Here is a 26,959-nt window from a genome sequence, read left to right as displayed (position 1 = left end):
GAGGCTTCTTCATTACTAACCTCTGGGCTTGATGTCACCTGACAATGCAAAGGTGACATCAACCCCCCCAACTATCACCTCAATTGCCACTTCACCAGGGCAAGTGGGAAGCGCAAGGCTAAATGCCAGAATTGGTGCATCTTAGAGATGCGCCTTTTCTGGGGCATCTGAAAGCTGATGTTTTTAGCCTGGGGGGGCAATATCCATGGCCCCTTCCAAAGCTATTAATATCAGCCCACAGCTGTCTGCCTAGTATTTGCTGGTTATTAATTATATGAGGACACTACATCATTTTTTTAGGGTCCCCCATTTTATTAACAGGTAAAGGCTAAGCAAATAGTTGTGAGCTGATATTTCTGGAAAGCTCCATGGATATTACCCCCTTCCCAGGCTGTAAACATCTGTCTACAGCTGTCGGCTTTCCCTTTGCTGGTTTGGAAAATTAATCAGGAGTCCACTCAAGTTTTTTCACAAAAAATAATCATTTATTAATTACATACATATACAGTAAGCTGCTCACACACTGTACTAATTGTATATGTCACTTACATCATTATATCTATCTATTCTATGTGTATGCACTGTATGTAATCTATATATTCTGTTGGGTCACGCTGTGATTTTACTGTACGTGTCAGATGAATTGCCAGCTTTTCAAAGGAAATGGATGTGTAAAAATCAGATGGCACTTGCATATTCCAAGTGCTGTGCTATTTTTTTATCACACCCATTGACTTGCATTGGCGAGTATTGTCCAATATACGTGGCAAATTTCAGCATGCTGTGATTTTTTTTCACAGTCCGTTTTCAGCTGATAAAAATATCACAGATGAGCAGAGACTCATAGAATAACATTGGTCCGAGCGAAATCCGATTTTTTTTTTTTATTGGATTGCACTTGTCCGTTTTTCTCGCAGATGAATTTGAGCCCTAAGAGAAACTATCATTTTTGCCGACAATGGATTGGGTCAACTCCTCCTTACAAAAGGAATCTAGAATAAAAATATTTCACTGGCACTTTCAAACCCATATTTTATCCAAGAAATGTCAACATTTGCTTTCAATTGTAATCTGTTTGTAGTCGGGAAGATATTTACTGTATATCCATAGCATCCCTTGACAATGGCAATCTCTGATTTTAGAAAAGTAACCTTTAAAAGTAGTAATGTACTCACTAGATATTTTCTTGGAGCATAGTCAGGAAATCAATTTTCGCCGCACAGTCCATTTTTAAACTATGTGTTAGCAGTCACCGAGAAGTTCCTAGACTTTATACATACCAGCTTTAGATGGCTGGAGGTCAGTGACCCATAATGTGCAGAGATTACTCGGAGATTGTAGGTGGTGACTGCTCAGTGCTTATGTGTATTAACATAACGTATTTCCTATACAGAGAGTTTACACTGTGCAAACAGTTTAATATTTTACACCACAACATACAATGTAAAAAGATCTTTGTGCTTTGCAGGAAGAAGTGGAAAAAGTGAAACGAGAGCTTGTAGCAGATTATTGCCAGAAGTGAGTGATCTCGACATACTGCGCATTGATGATCTTGTGAGCATGCATCTATGTGCGCGCTATGGAACTGTTATGTTGTCTTTATATTACACATATTGATTTCTGGTCTTGCCTGTATGTGAGGTCACTATAATGTAAGCTTGGGCTAACTTAAGCAGTGGTTTCATTTTTTTTCCGTTTCTATACACACAAAATTATTATTGATTGATTTAGCAAAAACTTCTCCTCTTCCTCACTGCAATCGTAGTGCTCCCTTAATACCTCCTGTATTATATCTTTTATAGCATCTTTGTTTTTCGTATTCAAAGTCTTATTACTTTGATGCGAAAAATAACATTGGCACATTTCTGAAATATGTAACAGTATTTCTTAAAAGAAGTCTATCAGCACAAAATGACTGTTCAAACAAAGCACAGATGCTTGGTGCACTCTTAGTGTGGCAGAGCAGTTTAATGCACTTTCCACCTCCGGCTTTAAGCCCCCGTTACACACTGCGATATCGCTAGCAATATCGCTGTAAAGTCACCGATTTTGTGACGGTGCAGCGATATTGCTAGCGATATCGCTGCATGTGATACTTACCTCCCACCGGCTCCCCCGCTGGTTATCGCTGATCGCGCGAGAAGCTCCTGGACCATTCCTCGTCGGGCACTTCCTGCTGGGCTTCCTGTGGCGCCGACGAGCGACGCGTGGAGCCGGGCGGGAGGATGCAGGATCGCCACGTCTGACAGGTAAGTAGCGATCCTCGTCCACAGCGATGACACTGGTGAGATCTGCCTGAGTGGCAGCTCACTAGCGACCACCTAGCGATGCACCAGCGATCCTGACCGCGTCATATCGCTGGTCGGGATCGCTGGTGCATTGCTAGGTGTAACGGTACCCTTACAGAAGCCTCTGGAGAGCAGAGGTAAATGTAAAACAAATAGGTGGAAATATGAAAAGAAACTGCTTAGCCACTCCAAGGTTGCTCAGAGCACCTGTGCTTGGTTTGATCAGTCAAAGTCCTTTTAAATCAATACAAACACGGGATACTTCTGGAAATGGTTATGCGTCCACTGCTGCCTATCAAAAGCACTACAATAATTACATTAAAATTGGATCATTTGGAATCTTTAACCTTGTACGTTTATCACAATTAGCTAATCAGAAGGATGTGTGCTCCCTGTTGTATAGATTAACCAGAAGGATTTCCACCTACTCTCTTCGTGGTCAAATCATGACTTACTGCAACAGCTTGAAACAACTACTTGAAGATTTTCCACTTATTTGTAAAACCTATTTCATCATAGGGCAACCTCAAGGGAGAAAAACTATCATTAAAGAGGCGCCGCAGGCAGATCCCAGGTTTGTAGAGGCCTTCACCATGTCAGATTTTATTGCCCGTCTTTATTAGCATCTCCCTTAATATGCTGTAATTGGAGTTGTTCTCGTCTTCAGGTTACACGGCATTGTCATACTAGTGCTTGTTATTACATCCATTTTTCTGACTGGGTTCCATATTTCTGCATGCCATTAAACCTGCAATGCACATCACAACAACATTATATATATTATAGGTGATGCACCTTAAAATCATGCACTGAATAAGTGGGTGCTCACAAACAGCACCCGCTCATTAAGTGCATGACTTTAAGGTGCATCACTTATAATACATTACTTTGCGGTGTCTGAGTAACAGAATTTGAAAATAACTTTTGCCTCTTCTGATCTACAGAATATTTCAGGAGCGCCCACATACCTTACTGTCAGATGATGGGCGAATTTTTGTAAATTTGTGGTATATCCCTTACTCATCTGAAGTTCTCTCTATGTTTCAGATGCTACCAGAAAAGGTGGGAACAATATTTGAATTTGCCTTTAACATGTATAGTATAGATTGTTTTACTATTTGAATATCAAGTAGATTACGTGGAATCAAAATCCTAGAACATTTGTTGTCCGGTTTTTGCCACCTTATCAGTGCAGCACAATGTGGAGACAAGAAACGTGATTTCAGCTTGCTTGCTGTTTTGAGACAATCACTGTTTTATCAGCAGGGGATTATCACTAGAAGACTAGTAAGCCTACTTTTAGGTTGTTCTTAATACTCCTAAGCTCTGTATAAACCCCCCCCCCACTGATTAGCAGTTTTCTGCCTATGCACAGAAAGCTGCCAATCAGTGAAGTGGGTGGAGTTATACAGAGCTCAGCATTCAGAGAACTGCAGCAGTGAGTCTCAAAATGTCAGTGAGCAGCTCAGTAAGTGATTCATTGCTGGAACCAGGGTATTCGCCCCCTACATTGTGCTGCTCTCAGATGGGACAGCAAAAACCTGGTGACAGATTCCGTTTAAGTAACAACATTGTTTGTGGGCTTTGTCAAACAGTCATCACTGTGTTTCGTCCCACAAAATAAATAATTAATGACCTCAAATATGATATAAAAATGTTTGTCTCGGGACCTCAGTGTTTTGTGGGGAATAGTCAGAATAATTTTTTTATCGTCATGTGAGGAAAGCATGTGACTGCTGTAGAGATTATTTTTAGGAGGACAATTAAATTAAAAGGAATATATCACTCCCAAAAACTGAAACTGAACTATCTACACAATCAGATACGGGACTTAGCCCCTTTAAAATCACACCGGTATTGTAAATTTTACTAATTTGGTATATTTAAAAACAATCTGATTACATATGTGAATGAAGGGGCTTTAATGCATTCTTAGCATAGCTAAGAGTTCAGTGCACCATTCCATATTCTCCATTACTACCCTCAGCTCCTCCAGTGCTCGCATTGGAACTCTGTCTGATCTAAATCCCCGGCCCTGCAAGCACTGATATTGCTGGAGCTGTGAGCAAACACGATGTCAGTGTGCGGAAGGGCAAAGTTCTCATCCCCGTCTCCTGTGTATAGGGTCACATTCAGTGGGTGGGCAATGCTGACAGGAGAAGCAGATAAGAGGGCACAGAGCCTGCCATGCCCTCATGTCGATGTGTGTGAGTGTGTCTCCTGCTTCTTGGTCAGCATGAATAATAGAATCATATAATTGTAGAGTTGTCCAACCCCCTGCTCAATGCAGGACTCACTAAGCCATCTCAGACAGATGTCTGTCCAGCCTCTGTTTGAAGATTTTCATTGAAGGAGAACTCACCACCACTATGATTACTAGTATGATTTTGTTAGAGGCCACGTCCCCTACATGAATGTCCAAATAGCACCATTTAAGTTTAGAAGTGGTAGACTCTCTCTTAAAAATATTTCAGTAGTCATGTCTCTAATTCATAATACATAACCTTAAAGGGGTTGTCTTACAGCCCTTATCAACATATTAATGATCCGGATATATGGACATTATAGAAGTTTCTAAAAGCGAATCTGTCAGCAAAATCAACACTGGTAAGCCGTCTATATGGGCACGTAGGTCATAGAAAGCTGAATACCTTGATATCTGCGTTCCGATGTCTTATTGCAAAGAAATCCACGTTTTTCTTATATGAAATGACCTCTTAAGATATATATATATATATATCTGCATGAGAATCTGCCTCCAGAGATTATTTTAAATTAAAAGAGGCATTACCAGTGTGAGACATGTAACTAACATAACTGACAGAAGAGTAGAACTGAACTTTGTCTCATTACAAACACATTTTCTGCTGCTCTTGTAGCTCTGCTGTATTGTAACAATATTGCAGCCCTGTCTGCCTGTGAGATGGAAACTGAAGCTGAGAGAAACCTGCAGATATGTCAGTTATAACCACCACAGGTCTGCAGTGAGATCAGGCGAGCAGAGAGAAGCTAGTACATATCACCCTGATAACGACCTCTGTTGTGAATTCCCTTGCTCGAACTTCTGAGCCGGAGCTCCCTCTGCTCCCTCTGGTGGTTACCGGGAGTAGTGGAGCTGGCCAGGTTGATGGAAATTTGCCACCTGATGACGATAATTGGGAATCTGGGATTATTGGCTGGGAGCATATAATTGAGCAGGCTTCCCTTGGTGGTTGCTGGTGATTTCCTCCTTGGGCATTTGGAGTTATTTTGTCTCCTGCCTGATCTGCTTGGTTCAGTTAAGTGATTCTTTTGCTAATCCTTTGCATCTAATCTGGTTGTGCCTTTTTTTTTGCTTTCTGCTTTGTTGCTAGGGTTCAGCGTGCTCCCTGCTGGGGGCAGCGCTGGGCCCCGCTCATATGTTACAGCTTGTGTCAGTTTGTTCAGTCCCCTGTTATGTTAGTATCTTTTGCTTTGCTTCCAATTCATACCAGAGTGCTGATCTAGCGGGGGTGAGGTCGTGTGGCCTCAGGTTTTTTGTATATCAGACGTGTTAGATTTTTTTAGAGTTTTGTGCGTGATTGCAGACAGTATCTTTTCTGTCCTGTCCTGTCTAGACAGCTTGGGCCCCACCGTTTGCTCAGTCTGTTCTCTGCCTGTGTTTGTGTCTCATCTTGTCTCACCGACAATATATGTTTGGGGGCTGTCTATTCCTTTTGGGATCTGCTCCGGGGCAGTTTAGATTTCACCTTTCTGGCTTTAGGCTTAGTTAGTTCTCCAGCTGTGCCGAGGCGTCTAGGGCATCGTAGGAACGCTCCACAGCTACTGCTAGTTGTGTTGATAGGATCAGGGGTCTGCAATCCGCTTAGTTACCAACCTCTCTGGTTTTATGGTGGCTTAGCCTGTTCCTGCCATCCTCCTCGGTGACCCATTCATAACAGACCTCCTTTCATTTAAAATTCTCTGTGCTAGTAACATGAAATTTCCACCAGATGTCGGTAACAACTCATCCAATCCACACAGGCAAAGAAATCAAACTATAGATGTCCATAAAGTAAGCTATGTGTAATAATGAGAAATGACATACAGTAGTTAAAAAGTATTAAACACGCTTACTGAAATTTATTTAGTAGTTCGTACAGAAGCCTTTGTTGGTGATGACTGCTTCAAGATGCCTCCTGTATGGAGAAACAAGTCGCGTGCATTGCTCAGGTGTGATTTTGGCCCATTCTTCCACCCAAACACTCTTCAAATCCTGAAGGTTCCATGGGCTCAGTGTCAGACTGGGGTGCCAAGGGCCCACCAGTAACATTGATTGTGAGGGGCCCACTTTTCACCTGCATACAAATGTTACACTTCCCTCATTCACAAATGCACCTATATCACTATATAATAATAAGCTAGGTAGTTTGGTTAATGAATGACGAGATGCTGTTTTATTCTGTACAGAGTAAATCAAGTGAATTATGCCAAATACTGCCCATAGAGTGGGGTTGGGGGCCCAGATCTGCACAGGGGCCCACCGGGGGATTCCCCTGTTACCCTGTGGGCCAGTCCGAGCCTGCATGGGCTCCTTCTATGAACTTTGAGCTTTAGTACCTTCCATACATTTTCTATTGGATTAAGGTCAGGTGATTGGCTGGGCCATTCTAGGAGCTTTATTTTCTTCCTCTAAAACCAATTGAGAGTTTCCTTGGCTGTGTGTTTGGGATCATTGTCTTGCTGAAATGTCCACTCTGACTTTCCATGGCTTTTTGCATCTATCTTTTATCATTTGTTTAATACTTTTTCCCTGCGTCTTTTATTACAAATAATATATGGATATCTGTGGTTCACTTTCTTTGCCTGTGTGGATTGGATGGATTCGTTGTTATTGACATCTTGTGAGAATTTTACGAATATATTTATTTAGAAAATTGATGACTTGTTCAATGCTTCTATCAACCGATGTATAAGAGAAATGTGTATTCCTCTGGCATAAATGATCAGATTACAGATCTCAAGGTATCATTTTATTCAGCTTCCTATGACCCCTTTCAGTGGGGTCTGCTTCTATAAATCAGAACAGAAGGCAAGGCCTATCCACTGCATTGTATGGTTGGTCATTTATTTGAGAAAACACTGGTCATCTATACACTGGCTGCCCCAATTTGTACATTCGTTGCACAGTGGGCCATTCACAGAATATATATAGACAAACACTAATCTTAGATTGTAGGGGGTTAAAAAGCCAGAACTGCCGCTGCTTTCTAAATCAATGGTGCTTTGTTTAGAATACTGTCAAAATCTTTCAGTAAATTGCAGGTGATAAAAGTTACTCCGTCTTGGCTTAGAGGAAACTGTCAGCAGGTTTTTCCTGTATAATATGAGGACTGCATGAGGTAGGAACCAAAACAATGGTGTGTCACTTATTAGGCTGTGTGCAGTGGTTTCCAAATAATAAGTGTTTTATCACCAGGAGAATATCACTGCACAGACTAGCTTCCTTATGCCAAGTGGTCTGACTCTGCCCTCTCCTCTGATAAGAAACTTGTTGTCAATAGACAATGTACACAGAAATCTGTGGTGTGGGCGGGGTTAGCTTTCTGAGCTCTGCTACACGTTACATCTAAAAACTCTGATTGTGTCACAACTGCTCACCAAGTAAACTAAGTGATACATCATTGGAATCAGGGTCTCTTTTCCTACATTATGCTGATCTCAGATGAGTTAGCAAATACCTGATGACAAATTCTCTTTAAGGAATTCAACTGGAGATTGTACGGAGCAATCAATATATATCTTTGTGGCCATCTCATGTTTCAGATGTGTGATAGATATTTCAGGTACAGGAAGTCAATTACTTTAATAATAAATAAAATACAATTTGTTAATGAAGAATTCAGTAAATAATATGGACAAGGTTTAGCTAGACAATAATAGTTTAAAAGCACAATTATTGTGGTTACACAATTGCTTTTCTGTGTATACTTTAGCAGCCATAGCTTTATATTTTGCCAGCAATGTTGGGAAATTATTTATGAAATTATATTTTTCTCTTACAAAATAAAAACATATTATTCATTTTATACTGTATATGGATCTATGGTTATGGTATGGCTTTACGTTGTCATAATTGTTTATATTATCACATCAAGTTTTTCCTTTTTTGTTTTCAGGCTGCCTATCGGGCATTGTACCAGACTCTACAGATTATAGCCGCCCTACATGATATTGTTTCATATATACTCAGTTTTGCCCAACTGGGAAATTCATGTGGTGGATTTGGTAGTGTATTGAACAGGGATTTAACAGCTGACTGGGGCGGCACAGAAGGAATAGGTAAAACACGCACTAATCCGAAACTGTCTTTATTAATGAAGCTAATCTAGGCCTTGATTACGTGTTTTGATGAACTCATGCTGTTACTTTTTATTCAAGTATCTTTTAATAAAATGCGAAAACCAGTATTCAAGCATGGAAACAATATTAAAGAAGCACTCCCATCTACCATATATTTTTTTCATTAAATGTAAATATGTGTAGCTTGCGTTCCAAATTTTTATTCAGATTGGATTTAAGTCTCATAAAGATGTAATTTTATACTCCTTTTGGTGGTGTTCTGTCCAGCCATATAATTGCTGTCTAGAAGGTCTAGTCATATTTTATGTCTTCGATTATTGCAGACATTGTATTTTGTGTGTATTAATCCTTCATGTATTTCATACTGTAAGGTAACAGCACCACCTGCTGGCCGTTTAATGCATAGATTCTAGTTTAATTTGCAATGTATTGTGGGATTGTTCCTGTTACATCATAGTCTTGTTTATGACACTGTGAGGGGAACAGCAGCCATTATTGCTCCATGTATCTTAGGAGAAACTACACCATTCGTGTTCTTCATGCTTCTTAAACAGCCTGCTCTTAGCATAGTTGGTAAGCACTATTTAGGTGTTATGATCCTGTGTTTATAACGTTTGTTGTATTAAATAGGTAATCATCAGCTATGTATTACCTCATGGTACCTATGTATTACCTCATGGTACCTATGTTTTACCTCATGTTACTGTGTATTGCAGACTATCTGTATTTTATGCTCTGTGCAGTTATATATTCTGAAATGCTCCTGTTATTGCATCCTATAGTTTCACCCTTTCCTGTCACATCTGCAGTCAATAAAAGAAGGTTACAATTTTACAGCCTCTTTTCTTAAAGAAGACAGGGGGTTTAGCTACATGTCTCATTGCACACCCTGCTAACATGTATGAGGACAGTATAGACAGGTTAAAATGCCTAGGCGTTTTTGTTGTCTTTTGTTTTTTAATAGTGTTCCTATATATGTGGTTTAGGGTCCCTAATTTGCACTTGGGTTTGTTCGTGTATTGTTATGCTATTTTCTGATATTAAAAGAAAACTAAAGCGAACCTGTCACCAGGTTTGACCGATATAAGATAACACCACCATCTTTCAATCCATTCTATAATGCTGTATATATGCCACCAACCTGACCTGCAAGACAAGATAAAGACCTTTTATTATACTCACCTGTGGAGCGGTCTGGTCCATAGGGTGTCGTTGGTCTTAGCCGGTGCCTCTCTTTTTCTCGTCGTCCTCCTTCTAGCTTTGTGTGGATGACACGTCCCTACATCATCCACACAGACTCCCCCGGCATTGCTCTATCGCACAAGTACTGCACTGCGCAGGCACCAGAAAAGGTCAAAGAACCTGTGGGAAGACTGCGTGGATGACGTAGAGACATCCACACGTCCCCCCACACGAAGCAAGAAGGAGGACAGCATCAGAAGAAGAAGGGAGGCGCCGGACCAAGACCACTGACATCCCACAGGTGAGTATAATAAAATGTATTTTTCTTGTCTTGCAGGTCAGGTTGGGAGAATATATATAGCATTATACAATGCTGTATATCAGGCCTGAAAGGTGGTTCCTTCTAAGAAGGAAGTTCCACATTATTAAGCAGACCACAGGTTTCAAGCATTATTGGAAAAAAAACGATCTCTCTGTTGCTGAAAAGCATCAAATAGTGCACTGCCTTGGATAAGGTATGAAAACATTAGATATATCATGAAAACTTAAGTGTGATTATCATATTGTGAAGAAATTTGTGGCTGATACAGAGCACAGAGGGGTTCATGCAGATACAGGCACAATGAGGAAGGTTTCTCCAAGACAAATTCATTGGATTAAGAGAGAAGCTTCTAAAATGCCTTTACAGTGCAGCAATCAGGTATTTGAAGTTGATGCCTTTGGAGTTCCACAAAACACAAGGTGTATTCTATAGAGGCTTGGAGTTGTGCATTAATCTACATTCTGCCACCCCTAAACAGTGCTCACAAGCAGAAATGGTTGCAGTGGACCCACACATATATGAAGACATACATGAAAACTAATTTTAAAACTGTATTTTTTACTGATGAGTGTTGTGCAACCCTGGATGGTTCAGATGGATGGAATAGTGGATGCTTGGTGGATGGCCACCATGTCCCAACAAGGCTGCGACATCAGAGAGGAGGTGGAAGAGTCATGTTTTAGGCTGGACTCATAGGGAAAGTGCTAAAAGTGTCCCTGAGGTGTGAAAATGACCTTCCCAAGGTATATGGAATTTCTGACTGACCACTTTCTTCCATGGTACAAAAAAACCATGCCATCCGTAGCAAAATCAGCTTCATACTGTATATGACAGTGCACCATCTCATGCTGCAAAGAATACCTCTAGTCATTGACTGCTATGGGCATAAAAAGGAAAAAAAAACGTCTGGCGCGTTCATCATCATCCCCTGACCTCAACCCTATTGAGCAGCTTTGGATGATCTTCAAACAAAAGATCTATGAGGGTGGGAGGCTGTCCACATCAAAACAGGAGCTCGGGGAGGCTATTCTGACATCATGCAAAGGATTTCAAGCAGAAACGATCCAGAAACCTATGAGTTTAATGGATGCAAGAAATGTGAATGGGTTGCCCTCTCAGGGCTGCGGGGTACTCGGTACCGGGCCGGTGTCAGGGGGATGTGTCACAGCAGCGGTAACCCGGTCCGTGGCCCTGGGCGCCCAAGTCAATGGCGGATGATGTTTGTAATGTAGTTTATATGGATAGTTCGTGACGCCACCTGTGGTGTTTGACAAGTAAGATGTTAAGCCAACGCTGCGTGCAGATCCACTGGGACTGATGGGGTGATGCAGCAAAGATGGTGTAGCTCCCCACAGGTGGAGCTGTAGTCCCAGGGCAGTGTAGGTGCAATGGCTGAGGAGAGGCACAGAATGGTGCGGATGCTGATACCCAGATGTAGCGGTGCTGATGCGAGAATGAATGGAGGACACCGAGCTTGCAGTTTCAAAGCTTTACTCACAGTTCGTAGTGCAGACAGGTACCTGCTTCAGTACCGTGTCCTCCGGGGCAGAGGCCCAGCCAACCTCCAGGCGAGATAGGACTCTCCCTGCCAACACTCCGCCAACATGTGCCTTTCTGAACGACTCCGCCAATGCGCCTTTAATGGTGAAGCACTCCAGTACTTAGTTACCCTGGAATACCTCCTTCTAGATGTTCCTAGAACTCTCACTTGTAAGACATCCTGCTCGGGGATGCTCCTGGATCCCGGCTCTCTATCAGTTTGCTGTTGTGTCCCAAGTCTTGGGTGGGAGTAGTGCATTTACAGCCAACTACTCCACCGGTGTCTGCTGCAGAACCATAAGTGTCCATACAACCTCGGGGACCGGGCCCCGGCCTTGCGCTGAGAACCTATAGGCAGGGTTCCTATCCAACCCACTCCTCCTCTCTGTTCTCTCTCCTTCGTTCCGTACTTGTCTTTCTCTCTCTTATGGAAATGAAATGCAGGTTACAGTTCTATGTCTCTCTCCTTCTCCTTCCTTTCCCGAGCCAGCTGGCTCAGATCACTGAGGCAGCTGCAGCACTCCTTCTTCTATTCCTTTCCTCGGGAGCTCTCCACTAAGACCAGTCGTCAGCCTCTCCTGACTGACTGTCTTTCCTCCGCCTGACCTCCCGGCAGGCTGACCTCCTGTCAGCCTGCTCTCTCACTCTCCTGTGAGACTGACTGAACTCTAGATCCTATCTTTCCCCTTCTTTTATACTAACTCCACCCACCTCCCAGCACATCTCGTGTTACGAAGCAAGGATCCACGAAAGGTGCTCTGCTACCCACTAAGCATTGAGCTGCAATCTGGTCCTCTGCTGAACTATCCTGAGTGTGGGATGCAGGTGTTGGAGTGTGTCAAGGAGTTCCCACCTTACCTGGATGGTGGGGCACCACACCTTAGGAGAAGGTGCAGTACCTCTGTGGCGACTGAGCCTCAGGGGCGCCACATGAAGGTGACATCAAAGAAGGCGTCCTTTATTAACATGTAATTTGGCCTCTTAAGATGCTTTTGATTTCAGTAAATGTGATCACTTAATGCTGTAAATTTAACAAATGACAATTTTTAGTTCTATACATAGTAACATAGTTATTAAGGTTGAAGGGAGAATTTAAGTCCATCTACTTCAACCCATATCCTATCCTAACTTGCCCTAACATGTTGATCCAGAGGAAGGCAAAAAAAACCCATGTGACAAACAGTAAGCTTCACATTGGGGAAAAAAATTTCTTCCCGACTCCACATACGGCAATCAGACTAGCTCCCTGGATCAACACAATATTAAGGAAACTAGTGTATATACCCTGTAATATTATACTTTTCAAGAAAGGCATCCAGTCCCTTCTTAAATTTTAGTAGAGAATCACTCATTACAACATCATATGGCAGAGAGTTCCATAGTCTCACTGCTCTTACAGTAAAGAATCCGCGTCTGTGAGTATGCTTAAACCTTCTTTCCTCCAGACGTAGAGGATGCCCCCTTGTCCCTGTCACAGGTCTAAGAGTAAAAAGATCATTAGAAAGGTCTTGGTATTGTCCCCACATATATTTATACATTGTAATAAGATAACCCCTAAGCCTTCGATTCTCCAAACTAAATAACCCCAAGTGTAATAACCTGTCTTGGTATTGCAGACCCCCTAGTTCCCTAATAACCTTGGTCGCTCTTCTCTGCACCCGCTCCAGTTCAGCTATGTCTTTCTTATACACCGGAGACCAGAACTGTACACAGTATTCTAAGTGTGGTTGCACTAGTGACTTATATAGAGGTAAAATTATGTTCTCCTCATGAGCATCTATGCCTCTTTTAACGCATTACATTATTTTATTTGCCTTTGCAGCAGCTGCCTGACCCTGGCCGCTAAATGTGAGTTTGTCGTCTACCCATACACCCAGGTCTTTTTCAGTGGCTGTTTTGCCCAGTGTTTTACAATTAAGCACATAATTATACATCTTGTTCATTCTACCCAAGTGCATGACCTTACATTTATCCCCATTAAAGCTCATTTGCCATTTATCAGCCCAAGCTTCTAGTTTACATAAATCCTCCTGTAATATAAAATTGTCCTCCTCTGTATTGATTACCCTGCAGAGTTTAGTGTCATCTGCAAATATTGAAATTCTACTCTCTATGCCCCCTACAAGGTCATTAATAAATATGGCAAAAAGAAGCGGGCCCAAAACTGACCCCTGTGGTACCCCACTGCTAACCGTGACCCAGTCCGAGTGTGCTCCATTAATAACCACTCTTTGTTTCCTATCTCTGAGCCAGCTCTTAACCCACTTACACATATTTTCCCCTATCCCCATTGTTCTCATTTTATGTATCAACCTTTTGTGTGGCACCGTATCAAAAGCTTTTGAAAAGTCCATGTACACCACGTCCACTGCATTCACTTGGTCCAGACCGGAACTTACCTCTTCATTAAAGCTTATCAGATTAGTCTGACAGGAACGGTCCCTTGTAAACCCATGTTGATATTGGGTCATAAGGTTATTCTTCTCCAGATACTCCAGTATAGTATCTCTTAGAAAACCCTCCAGGATTTTACCCACAGTTGAGGTTAAACTTACTGGCCTATAATCTCCAAGTTCAGTTTTTGTCCCCTTTTTGAATACTGGCACCACATTTGCTATGCGCCAGTCCTGTGGTACAGACCCTGTTATTATGGAATCTTTAAAGATTAAAAATAATGGTCTATCTATGACTGTGCTTAATTCCTGCAGTACTCGGGGGTGTATCCCATCCGGGCCCGGGGATTTGTCAATTTTAGTGATTTTTAGACGCCGCCGTACTTCCTGCTGGGTTAAGCAGGTGACATTTAACGGAGAATTTTTATCCCTGATCATGTTATCCGTCATGGGATTTTCTTGTGTAAATACTGTTGAAAAAAAGTCATTAAGCATATTGGCTTTTTCCTCATCCTTATCCACCATTTCACCCAGACTATTTTTAAGGGGACTAGAGTTGAGCGATACCGTCCGATACTTCAAAGTATCGGATCGGAATGGATCGGCCGATCTTAAAAAAAAGTATCGGTATCGCCGATTCCGATACCGGAGGTCCCATTCAAGTCTATGGGACTTCCGGTATCGGAATAAGAAAAATCCTGCTTTTCCCTTGTACAGCCTCTCTGGGGTCTGTACGGACCTTTCGGGGGGCTGTGCCGGCCTGCCAGGGGGTCTGTGCAGGCTCCGGTGGTCTGTGCAGGCCTGCCGGGGGGCTGTGCAGGCTCCGGTGGGCTGTGCCGGCCTGCCGGGGGGCTGTGCCGGCCTGCCGGGGGGCTGTGCAGGCTCCGGTGGTCTGTGCCGGCCTGCCGGGGGGCTGTGCAGGCTCCGGTGGGCTGTGCCGGCCTGCCGGGGGGCTGTGCCGGCCTGCCGGGGGGCTGTGCAGGCTTCGGGGGTCTGTGCAGGCATCGTCCGATGGGACTACAAGTCCCATCGGGCGATGCCTGCTACCATGACAGTGATTGACACATTAGCCAATGATGGGACAGTAGTAGTCCCATCATCCGGCTAATGTGTTGAATGTAAAAAAAAAAAAAAAAATTACATGCTACATACATACAACATGCATACTACATACATGCTACATTCATACTACATACTACATACATGCTACATTCATACTACATATATACTACATGCAACATACATACTACATATATACTACATGCAACATACATACTACATATATACTACATGCATGCAACATGCATACTACATATATACTATATGCTACATACATACTACATATATGCTACATACATACTACATATATACTACATGCATGCTACATACATACTGCATGCTACATACATACTACATGCTACATACATACTACATATATGCTACATACATACTACATATATACTACATGCATGCTACATACATACTGCATGCTACATACATACTACATGCTACATACATACCACATATATACTACATACATACTACATGCATGCTACATGCTACATACATACCACATACATACTACATACATACTACATGCTACATACATACTACATATATACTACATGCATGCTACATACATACTACATGCTACATACATACCACATATATACTACATACATACTACATGCTACATACATACTACATATATACTACATACATACTACATACAATACATTCATACAATACATACATAGACATACAGTACATATAACATAGAGTAACATACTTACCAATACTTGTCACATTGTTCCCCGAAGCCATTGTCTTTTACGGAATAAATATTAACATAACAAACCACAAAAATACTCACCCACGATCGATCCGAAGTAGTCCACGAGTGTGTCCCACGACAATCTTGGGTAGAGAACTGCAGCATCAGCTGTTGCTGCCGTTCTCTACGGGCTGCAGGAATCCAATGACGGAAGGTAGGTATCCTTCCGCACTGTATTCCTCCGCCACTTAAAAAAAAAAAAGTCCCTAGTCTCACTTTATGCCATTGCTGTGTGGGACACACTCGTGGACTGCTTCGGATCGTGGGTGAGTATTTTTGTGGTTTGTTATGTTAATATTTATTCCGTAAAAGACAATGGCTTCGGGGAACAATGTGACAAGTATTGGTAAGTATGTTACTCTATGTTATATGTACTGTATGTCTATGTATGTATTGTATGAATGTATTGTATGTAGTATGTATGTAGTATATATGTGGTATGTATGTAGCATGTAGTATGTATGTAGTATGTATGTAGCATGCATGTAGCATGCAGTATGTATGTAGCATGCATGTAGTATATATGTAGTATGTATGTAGCATGTAGTATGTATGTAGTATATATGTGGTATGTATGTAGCATGTAGTATGTATGTAGCATGCATGTAGTATATATGTAGTATGTATGTAGCATGTAGTATGTATGTAGTATGTATGTGGTATGTATGTAGCATGTAGCATGCATGTAGTATGTATGTAGTATGTATGTGGTATGTATGTAGCATGTAGTATGTATGTAGCATGCATGTAGTATGTATGTAGTATGTATGTAGCATGTAGTATGTATGTAGCATGCATGTAGTATATATGTAGTATGTATGTAGCATGTAGTATGTATGTAGTATGTATGTAGTATGTATGTAGTATATATGTAGTATGTATGTAGCATGTAGTATGTATGTAGCATGCATGTAGCATGCATGTAGTATGTATGTAGCATGTAATATGTATGTAGCATGCATGTAGTATGTATGTAGTATGTATGTAGTATTTTTTTTTTTTTTTTTTTTTTTTTAACATTTAACACATTAGCCGGATGATGGGACTACTACTGTCCCATCATTGGCTAATGTGTCAATCACTGTCATGGTAGCAGGCATCGCCAGATGGGACTTGTAGTCCCATCGGACGATGCTTGCACAGACCCCCGGACATCAGCACAGCCCCCCGGCAGGCCGGCACAGCCCCCCGGCAGGCCGGTACAGACCCCCACAGGGTGCACAGACCACCGGCAGGCCGGCACAGCCCCCCGGCAGGCAGGTACAGACCCCCACAGGGTGCACAGACCACCGGCAGGCCGGCACAGCCCCCCGGCAGGCCGGTACAGACCCCCACAGGGTGCACAGACCACCGGCAGTCCGGCACAGCCCCCCGGCAGGCCGGTACAGACCCCGGGCAGTCCACACAGCCCCCCGGCAGGCCGGCACAGCCCCCCGGCAGGCCGGCAGAGACCCCCGGAAGGCCCGAAATGACGGCGCATCATGATGCGCACACACCGCGCATCATGATGACGTCAGGCTGTCAATCAACTTTGAACTTCCGATTCCGATGCCGACTTCCGATATTGAAAAAATATCGGAAGTCGGTATCGGAATTCCGATACAGCAAGTATCGGCCGATACCCGATACTTGCGGTATCGGAATGCTCAACACTAAAGGGGACCAACACTATCATTTTTTAGCTTCTTACCATTTATGTACAACCTATACAATTTTACTGAGTTGTTGGGCATAATAATTTGGAACAGTGCATTTTGAGTTTGAGTTTTTTTAGATTTAAAAAAAATTACTGTTATAATTGGAAGGTTTGTCAAATAAAATATGATGTATTAACAGTTGATGATTTGAACATTATACTGACTCATAGACATTTAATAAAGCGTGGCCACACATGCTCAGTACCTCTTCATTCCCACAGCTGACTTTGGGCCCCTACTTGACTGATTGGGTGGTCTCAGCAGTTGGACCCTCAACAGTTAAACATTTATCATCTGTTTTAATTGTTACTTATGGCCAAACCCCTTATCTTTCTTACTTTATAGCTTGACTTAACCAAATTAACAAACAGTATAATTGCATGTTTCTTGAGAAATGACCCCAAAAATGGCAGTACTCTCTCGAAATTAAGATCTGGCTTGTAATGTTATGTATTCCAGAAATATGTAGAATAAATAAGCCAAACATATTAATCTCTTTACAAGTTATTATTTACTTCAGTACAGTGGGAAGGGTCTCATATAAAACCTCAGTATTCTTTACAGGTGCTGAGCTACAGGACTTACAAAAGTTAATAGATGGACTCCACAGCCCTAATGATCCAAAAGAAGTAGCCGCCTTGTTATTGCTACGACGTGAAGTCATGATCCTGCAGTTTGATGCGGCGGTGCACTATTTAATTCGGTATGCAGCCTTATCCGCTTACAGTAACCAGGTGTTTAAAGGAGAACCAATAAAATCATTATTTAAAGACAATTTTTTTTACCTTCTTTTTTAGTGACTGGCCCAAATTGTAGATTCTTTTTCTCTTTATTAGACTTCTTTGTTAATTAAAATAGTATTTAAATCACCATTCCCATCAATGTCCAGATAATCAGTGCCAATATTCAGGATGGTTAATATGTCTAGATAGTGTTTTTTCCCTCCAACTTGTAACAGTAAACCTCAACATGGGAGCAGATGTGCTGCAGTCCTTTATCTCAAATAATAATTTCTTTGCTCAGCAATAATGTAGAAAAATAAAAGTTTTGTGCACCTCAATTATTAGTTAAGTAGCTTTTATTTAATGTGTTTGGTGATTCTCATGCAATATGACTTGTGATGTCCGCTCGTGACCTCTAAACTGTGTTCACTCTTTAATATATTGTGTTTTATAGGGAAGCATTACTGTCTTCTGGGGACATTTCTGCTTTCCAAACCACAACAGACAACATATATCATGGACTTACAGCACTGAGTAACTCAGTTGTCAAAAGTGCATTTTCATCACAGTTGCCTGTGCCACAGCCTCATGATCCGCGCAGTCACAGGGTTAGTATGTATAGATTGGTAAACTGCATATTGTTTTTATGTTGTACAATGATCAGAAGTCTCTCATTGTGTCTACCTGTGATCTCCCTGGTGCTTACATTGCTTCTCAGTAATACTTATTCATTATGTAATAAGTTATGGTGCTATACATAATAAGGGAGGACACTGTATGCAGAGACATATCTTGGGATTCAGCACCAATGGTGGTGGTGTTGATGGGCTCCAAGATGTCATTGATTGCTAGGACTTAAACAACCCCTGGCAAAAATTATGGAATCACCGGCCTTGGAGGATGTTCATTCAGTTGTTTAATTTTGTAGAAAAAAAGCAGATCACAGACATGGAACAAAACTAAAGTCATTTCAAATAGTAACTTTCTGGCTTTAAGAAGCAAAAAAAAATGTGGTAGTCAGTAATGGTTACTTTTTTAGACCAAGCAGAGGGGAAAAATTATGGAGTCACTCAATTCTGTGGGAAAAAAATTATGGAATCATGAAAAACAAACAAAAAAACACTCCAACACATCACTAGTATTTTGTTGCACCACCTCTGGCTTTTATAACAGCTTGCAGTCTCTGAGGCATGGATTTAATGAGTGTCAATTCAAACAGTACTTTTCATCAATCTGGCTACAACTTTCTCTGATTGCTGTTGCCAGATCAGCTTTGCAGGTTGAAGCCTTGTCATGGACCATTTTCTTCAAATTCCACCAAAGATTTTCAATTGGATTGAGATCTGGACTATTTGCAGGCCATGACATTGACCTTATGTGTTTTTTTTTCAAGGAATGTTTGCACAGTTTTTGCTCTATGGCAGGATGCATTATCATCTTTAAAAAGGATTTCATCATCCCCAAACATCCTTTCAATTGATGGGATAAGGAAAGTGTCCAAAATATCAACATAAACTTGTGCATTTATTGAAGATGTAATGACAGCCATCTCCCCAGTGCTTTTACCTGACATGCAACCCCATATCATCAATGACTGTGGACATTTGTATGTTCTCTTCAGGCAGTCATCTTTATAAATCTCATTGGAACGGCACCAAACAAAGGTTCCAATGAGAATATGGACTGAATATGACTTTCATCTAGTCATCCACAGTCCACGATTGCTTTTCCTTAGCCCATTGTAACCTTGTTTTTTTCTGTTTAGGTGTTAATGATGGCTTTTGTTTAGCTTTTCTGTATGTAAATCCCATTTCCTTTAGGCAGTTTCTTAAGGCCCTGTCACACTAAGCGAGATCACTAGCGAGATCGCTGCTGAGTCACTAGCTAGTGGGAATTCAGGGAAGAGACTGTCTTCCATCTTGCAGGACCACAGTGAAACACGGCTCTCCAGCTAGTGGGAACTCAGAGATAGAAGAGTCTTCCATCCTACAGAGGCCAGTTACACAGCGCCACCCAGCTAGTGCAATTCAGGGAAAAAACAGCCCTTCATCCAGCTTGCAGGATCTAGTAAAACTGCACCCAACCACCGAGTGAGATTCAAGTCACCGGCTACACAGAGACTAATACAGCTACAGCAATCTCTGCACAGCCAAGCATTCCTCCAAGACACCATGTCCCACAAATCACACAGAACAAAATCTGCTACATCTGTCTCCTCAAAGACTGTATCCATCAGCAGCGCGGTCGCCATTGCCCGCGCCAATGCTGAAGCCGCCAAAATGCGAGCAAGATATGCTGAAGAAGAGATGCAACTTAAATTAGAGAAAGCACGCATAGATAATGAGAAGGTGCGTGTGGATGCTGTCTTAGAGAGCCTAGCAGTGAACAGAGAGGCTGTTGCAGCACTAGCCGAGGCAGAATTACTAGAAGCCGCGCACAACCCTGAGCTCCATAGCCGTAGCAGTGTGTCAAGTCTGAAGTTAAGTTGCCACTGCAAGATTCGCCACAACGCACATCTCAGTATGTAAATGAACTTCCTGATCCAAACTATAACCAAGAACACAACACATCTAGTGAAGCGAGTGAGAGTCATCATGAGGCTCAGCTCCAGGAAAACATGGAACAAAACAATTCTGATAATGACTACCTTGCCCCTCGTCAGGTAACCAACGTGAATCATCTTGCTGACACACCGCACGTCAGACCGAAGCAATAGGTGACCTGCTAAAGGAGGTCCTAGTTGCCAAATGTGAAGGTGGCCTACAAGGACTTGCATTCCTTGACACAGCCTATAGTCCAAAAGTTGCCCTACAATCTACAGGAGAGGTGGCTCACAGGTGGTTAAACGTACAAATAAAAACACAGTGTTCCATTCCCTCCCTTCTCCGTTTTTGTAGAATTTATACACGAACAAGCGACAATCAGAAATGATCCCTGCTTTGATTTTGCAATGTCATATGCCACACCGTCACCGGCTGCAAATCCACACTGAACATCTGTCGCAGTGCACAAGACTTATGTTTCTTATCCAAGTTCCAATTACAGGTCTGCTGGCCGCTCTCAATCAGAGACAAAGGTACAGGACCCTGACTAGCAGTGCCCGCTCCATCAGAAGCCTCATCCCCTCCTGAAATTCAGAGCCTTCAGGGGAAAATCTATGCCAGATCGCAGAAGCTTCCTGAAAGAGAACGGTATCTGCTACAAGTGCTGCTCATTCAACACTCATCTCGCCAAGGATTGTAAGGTTAGTATAAAATGCACAGAATGTGGCACCACATATCAAAACACTGCCCTACAGCCTGGCCCAGGTCCATGGAGTGCACAAAACACACCAGCTGACAGTGAGAATGGCGGGAGGAAAGGAGCACTGATGCAGCTGCGCCAGAGATCACTTCACAATGTACTGAGATCTGTAAAGGGACAATAGACAGTAGGTCCTGTTCTAAAATATGCCTCGTCAGAGTGTACCCAAAGGGCCATAGAGACAAAGCTGTAAGACTGTAGGCTATCTTGGATGATCAAAGAAATCGATCCCTGGCTAGATCAACATTCTTTGACCTATTCAACATCAAAGGACCAAGCACTCCTTACTCATTAAAGATGTGCAGGTACTGTGACAACAGCGGGCAAGAAAGCCACTGATTACCAAATTGAGTCCTTAGATGAACAATTCTGCCTACCACTACCTACAATCATCGAGTGTAATCAGATCCCAGACAACAGATCTGAAATCCCTACGCCAGATGTGGCAATCCATCATGCTCACTTAAAACGCATGGCACACCTTATACCGGAACTCAACCCTCAGACACAGATAATACTGCTGTTGGGAAGAGTTATCCTACAGGTTCATAAAGTGAGAAGTCACATCAATGGACTCCACAATGCTCCCTATGCCCAAAGGCTAGACCTAGGATGGGTCATAATAGGAAACGTATGCTTGGGACATATGCTTTCCCCATCTTGTGTGACAAGCAGGCTAACAAATACATTGGAGAAAGGACGCCCATCTCTGTTTCAACGTTGCAACAATGAGTTCCATGTCAAGGAACTACCACACAGTATCCAACTACCCAATCATTTAATAGACTTTACTCATGGTGTCAGGAAGCTATGAGGATCAGTTGGGGTGCACAGTCTTCCAGAGAACTAAGCAAGACAGCCAAGTAGCAATGTAGGTAGAGGACAAGTTGTTCTTAGAAGTAATGGACAAGGGACTTGTAAAAGATGAGACCAACAGCTGGGTCGCAACTCTTCCCTTCAGAACCCACAGACCACGTCTACCAAACAACAGAAGTCAGGCATTAAAACGTTTCTCCTCCCTTAAACATAATCTGCAAAAGAAACCAGAGATGAAAGATTACTTTTTCTCCTTCATGTCAAAGATTTTTGAGAACTGCCATGCAGAACTAGCTCCCACTCTCAAAGACTCTGAAGAATGCTGGTTCCTACCCATGTTCGGAGTATACCACTCTAAGAAACCGGGCCAGATTAGAGTGGTGTTTGACTCCAGTGCTAAGTTTGATGATGTCTCCCTGAATGATGTTCTACTGACAGGACTAGACCTCAATAACAAACTGCTGGGAGTACTTATGCGCTTCCGTAAGGATTCCATTGCTTTCATCGCTGACATCCAGCAAATGTTCCTTTGTTTCCTTGTGAGAGAAAGAGACAGGAACTTCCTAAGATTCTTTTGGTAGAGAGACAGTGATCCTACTAAAGAAGTCACAGTATCGCATGAGAGTGCACATCTTTGGCAATAGTCCTTCTCCTGCAGTCGCCATTTATGGACTCAAAAGGTCAGCTCAAGAAGGAGAAACAGAATGCGGATCAGGTGTCAGACAATTCATAGAAAAAGACTTTTATGTTGATGACTGTCTGAAAGCCATGCCTTCAAATGAGACTGCCATCAGTCTTCTCAGGAGAGCCCAAGAGATCCTAGCTTACTCTAACCTCAGGCTTCACAAAATAGCCTCGAACAGCCAAGAACTCATGAAAGCATTCCCTTCACAAGACTATTGTAATGGTCTCAGAGACCTGGACCTGGGGTCAGACCCCACACCAATGTAACGCAGCCTCGGGCTTCTCTGGAATATACAGTCAGACACTTTCACTTTTCAGGTCAGTCAGGAAGAAAATCCTTTCACACGCAGAAGTGTCCTGTCTACCATCAACAGCCTGTGCGATCCCTTGGGTTTTGCAGCTCCTGTTACTATACAAGGCAAAGCCATACTGAGAGACTTAACTAACAAAACATCTGACTGGGATGCACCTCTACCACCTGATAAGAGAATCCAGTGGGAAGTATGGAAGAACTCTTTAGCAGCCCTCTCCAACCTGAATGTTCCAAGACCATACACCCCTGTGCCATCTACAGAAATACAAAGCCAAAGACTGTATGTATTTGCAGGTGCTTCTGTCAAAGCAATTGCTGCTGTTGCCTATCTCAAAACTGTAGACTCCAAATGTCAGAGCCACATTGGATTCATTATGGGGAAGGCCAAACTTGCTCCACAGCCAGAGCACTCTATACCCAGGTTAGAGCTTTGTGCTGCAGTCTTAGCCATCGAGTTAGCAGAGTTCATTGCATCCAAGATGGATATCGACCTGACACAAGCTAAGTTCTACTCAGACAGCAAAGTAGTCCTTGGATACAACCACAATGAAACTAGACGATTCTACGTTTGTCAACAACAGAGTGCTACAAATTAGGAGATCAGTTCATCCAAAACAGTGGCATTACATTCCCACGGTCCAAAACCCTGCAGATCATGCAATTAGAGCAGTTGAAGCAAGTCAACTTGGAAGCACAACATGGCTCTCAGGACCAAAACTATTGTACACTGAGGAACGTATTCCAGACACCTTTGAGCTAGTAGGAGAGGACTCAGATGCTGAAATTTGCCCTCAGGTGTCTACACTTCATACAATGACTACTGCTATCCAGCGTGGATCCCACAGATTTGACAAATTTTCAAGTTGGAAGTCACTTACTCGAGCCATTACCTGCCTGACTCATATAGCTCGCACATTCAAGATCACCAGAGCTTGTGACACAGAAAAATGTAAAGGTTGGCATCTCTGTAAAAACCCCTCTGTTACCTCCGACTTGGAATCTTCAAGAAACCACAATATCTCCACTGTCCAGTGAGAAACCTACTCTGTGGAAATCCAATGTCTCATTAACAAAGTGTAAGGCGTCAGGTTCCTGTCGCTGCAGAACAGCAGGAATCCCGAGCCTTGCATTCGGCAGTCTCCCATTCCTCTCCGGCCCCAGAGGAGGCTGCTCAGCAGACTCATCGATCCCGGCGCTCTGCTCAGAACAGCTCTGTGGGTTTGGTTGCAGCTGCCACCTCTGGTCCAGCTATAGCAACGCATACTGGACAGCAGCGAGCTACTCCAGGGACTAAGTCCTCCCTTCGGTCCATTGAGCATGCCCGTGGGATGATCTCTCATTGGAGATCGGAGGTCACATGCTAAGGTAGTTCTCCAGCTCGGATTGGACCATCAGGAAGGTCCTGGAATGACGCTGCTATAAAAGGTTCGCATGGCCGCTTTGCCATGCGCTAATATAGACAAAGATTAGACCATGTGGAGTGAGTGTTCTATGCATGTATAAATGTCTCTGGTGAATGACTCATTAAGAAACCCCTACCCTTGGTACACATGTGTTGTGCAGCCTAGCCTGTTAAGCGCCCAGGTCTAGGTGTAGGTAGAGGGAGAGTCAGGGACTGGAATCAGTGTCCACCGGTGGCTCTACACGCCACGGTGCACGTGCTCGACACACCACCATAGTCATCGTCTATGGTGGTGTCCACAGGTGCGACGCCACGTGCTCAGAAGGTCTGGAGCAGGGGTCTCAAACTCACGGCCCACGGGCCAACTGCGGCCCTCGGGACAATAGTTTGCGGCCCTCACCTCATGGGCCCTCGGGACAATAGTGTACGGCCCTCACCTCGGCCGGTATCACACATGCGAGAAACACAGCCGAGTCTCGCATGTGAAATCCCAGTCACACGTACTACTGCTCATTAAGGTCATGAATATGGATGCCACTCCACTCTCATAGGTGTGGCGCCCATATTCATGAGCTTAATGAGCGTTACCACGTGACGTGTGACCGCATGCTCATACAGGAAGAAGATGTCGGCGCTGGACCATCGGAGCTGCAGCAGGAGGAGGTGAGTATGATGATGGCTAGACAGTCACAGCAGCCTGCTGTCAGCAGGCAAGTCGTATGAGTCACACTCACAACACATGCAACAGGAATAGCCGAGCAGGGACTGGACCGCGCCACAGACTCAGGTGCGCTGGGTTCAGAATGAGAGGTGGGGCGGTGCGGTATATTGCTCTCGGAGGTGGGACATCAGCTGGCCTTATTGCGAACTTGTGCCGGGCTCAGAAGCGGAGGCGGCCGTGGAAATTGCTGCTCAGCGGGACAGAAAAAAAGTGGAAAAGGAGCATCGGCTTGATTTATTTTTTTCTTATGATTTTGTTAATTTATTTTTATTTTTTAACACAAAATAAGATGAAAAAATAAAGACATTTGATAACATTGGAATGTTTTTGTAAGAGCTTTTCTTGTGGAAAACCTGATGCGGCCCAGGCTCACCCAGATTCTACCTCCAGCGGCCCCCCGGGTAAATTGAGTTTGAGACCCCTGGTCTAGGGACTCTGACCCCGTATTCTTGGGGCAGAGTTCTGTAACTGCATTGTGTGTGCCCCCTTGCCGAGCTCTGTGAGTTCTAACACACTCCGACATTTAAGTTCCGCGGTACTGCGGCTCTGTGACGTAACAGAGTCTGCTCCTGTTCACACCGGGTGACGATAACCCGCGTGTGACCTTTTGTATACCGCTATATACATCCACCATTACTAAGCAGCCGTTTACCACCCCTGCACTGTGGACCCCAGGCTGCGAACGCACCTTACTATCATTTATTATTTGGTGCGTTCCGCCAGCCCTAACACAAAGTTCCAATACCAGCGAGCAGCGCATTGAGAAAACTCGACCCATTCATTGACAACAACAGCCTGCTGAGAGTAGGAGGCCGACTCAAAGAAGCTAAAATGGAGTTTGAGGAGAAATTCCCTCTTATCATTCCCGGAAAATGTCATGTTGCCTACTTAATCGTACAACACTACCACAATCTAGTCAAACACCAAGGAAGACTATTTACACAAGGAGCCATCAGAACTGCTGGCCTGTGGATTGTTGGTGCAAAGAAACTCATCAATAGTGTCATCTACAAATGCATTACCTGCTGTAAGCTTTGTGATTCCACTCAAACCCAAAAGATGGCTGACCTACAAGCAGATAGACTCAGCCCAGACCCTCCTTTTACCAGTGTTGGTCTCGATGTGTTTGGGCCTTGGTCAGTTGTTAATCGTCACACGGGAGGTGGACAAGTTATTAGTAAACGTTGGGCTGTCATGTTTACCTGTCTGTCAATCAGAGCCATCCACATAGAGCTCATTGAGTCACTTGACACTTCAAGCTTCATCAATGCTTTGAGACGTTTCATTACCATCCGTGGTCCTGTCAAACATATACGTTCAGACAGAGGTACCAACCTCATTAGTGCAGCAAAGGAATTAGGAATACCTTCAAATCTAGACCATTTCGAGAGGTTCCTAAGTGACCAAAGTTGCACATGGTCA

General features: G+C 43.2%; 1 protein-coding gene across 1 annotated transcript in view; it reads left to right on the top strand.

Moving 5' to 3' along the window:
* Positions 1-26,959, top strand: part of LOC141089664 (uncharacterized) — a 217,219-nt gene that overhangs the window by 69,939 nt on the left and 120,321 nt on the right. The window contains exons 15-20 of the mRNA XM_073576146.1: positions 1,469-1,518; positions 2,692-2,862; positions 3,233-3,350; positions 8,426-8,588; positions 18,141-18,279; positions 18,753-18,906. Of these exons, the coding sequence (XP_073432247.1) occupies positions 1,469-1,518; positions 2,692-2,862; positions 3,233-3,350; positions 8,426-8,588; positions 18,141-18,279; positions 18,753-18,906 (795 nt within the window). The remainder of the gene's footprint in view (positions 1-1,468; positions 1,519-2,691; positions 2,863-3,232; positions 3,351-8,425; positions 8,589-18,140; positions 18,280-18,752; positions 18,907-26,959) is intronic.

This window comes from Dendrobates tinctorius, unplaced genomic scaffold, assembly GCF_039654945.1.
Source record: "Dendrobates tinctorius isolate UK_male_01 unplaced genomic scaffold, ASM3965494v1 ptg000046l, whole genome shotgun sequence".
Lineage (NCBI taxonomy): Eukaryota > Metazoa > Chordata > Amphibia > Anura > Dendrobatidae > Dendrobates > Dendrobates tinctorius.
The sequence above is the reverse complement of the archived record's forward strand: the minus strand, read 5'-3'. Positions and strand labels throughout refer to the sequence as shown.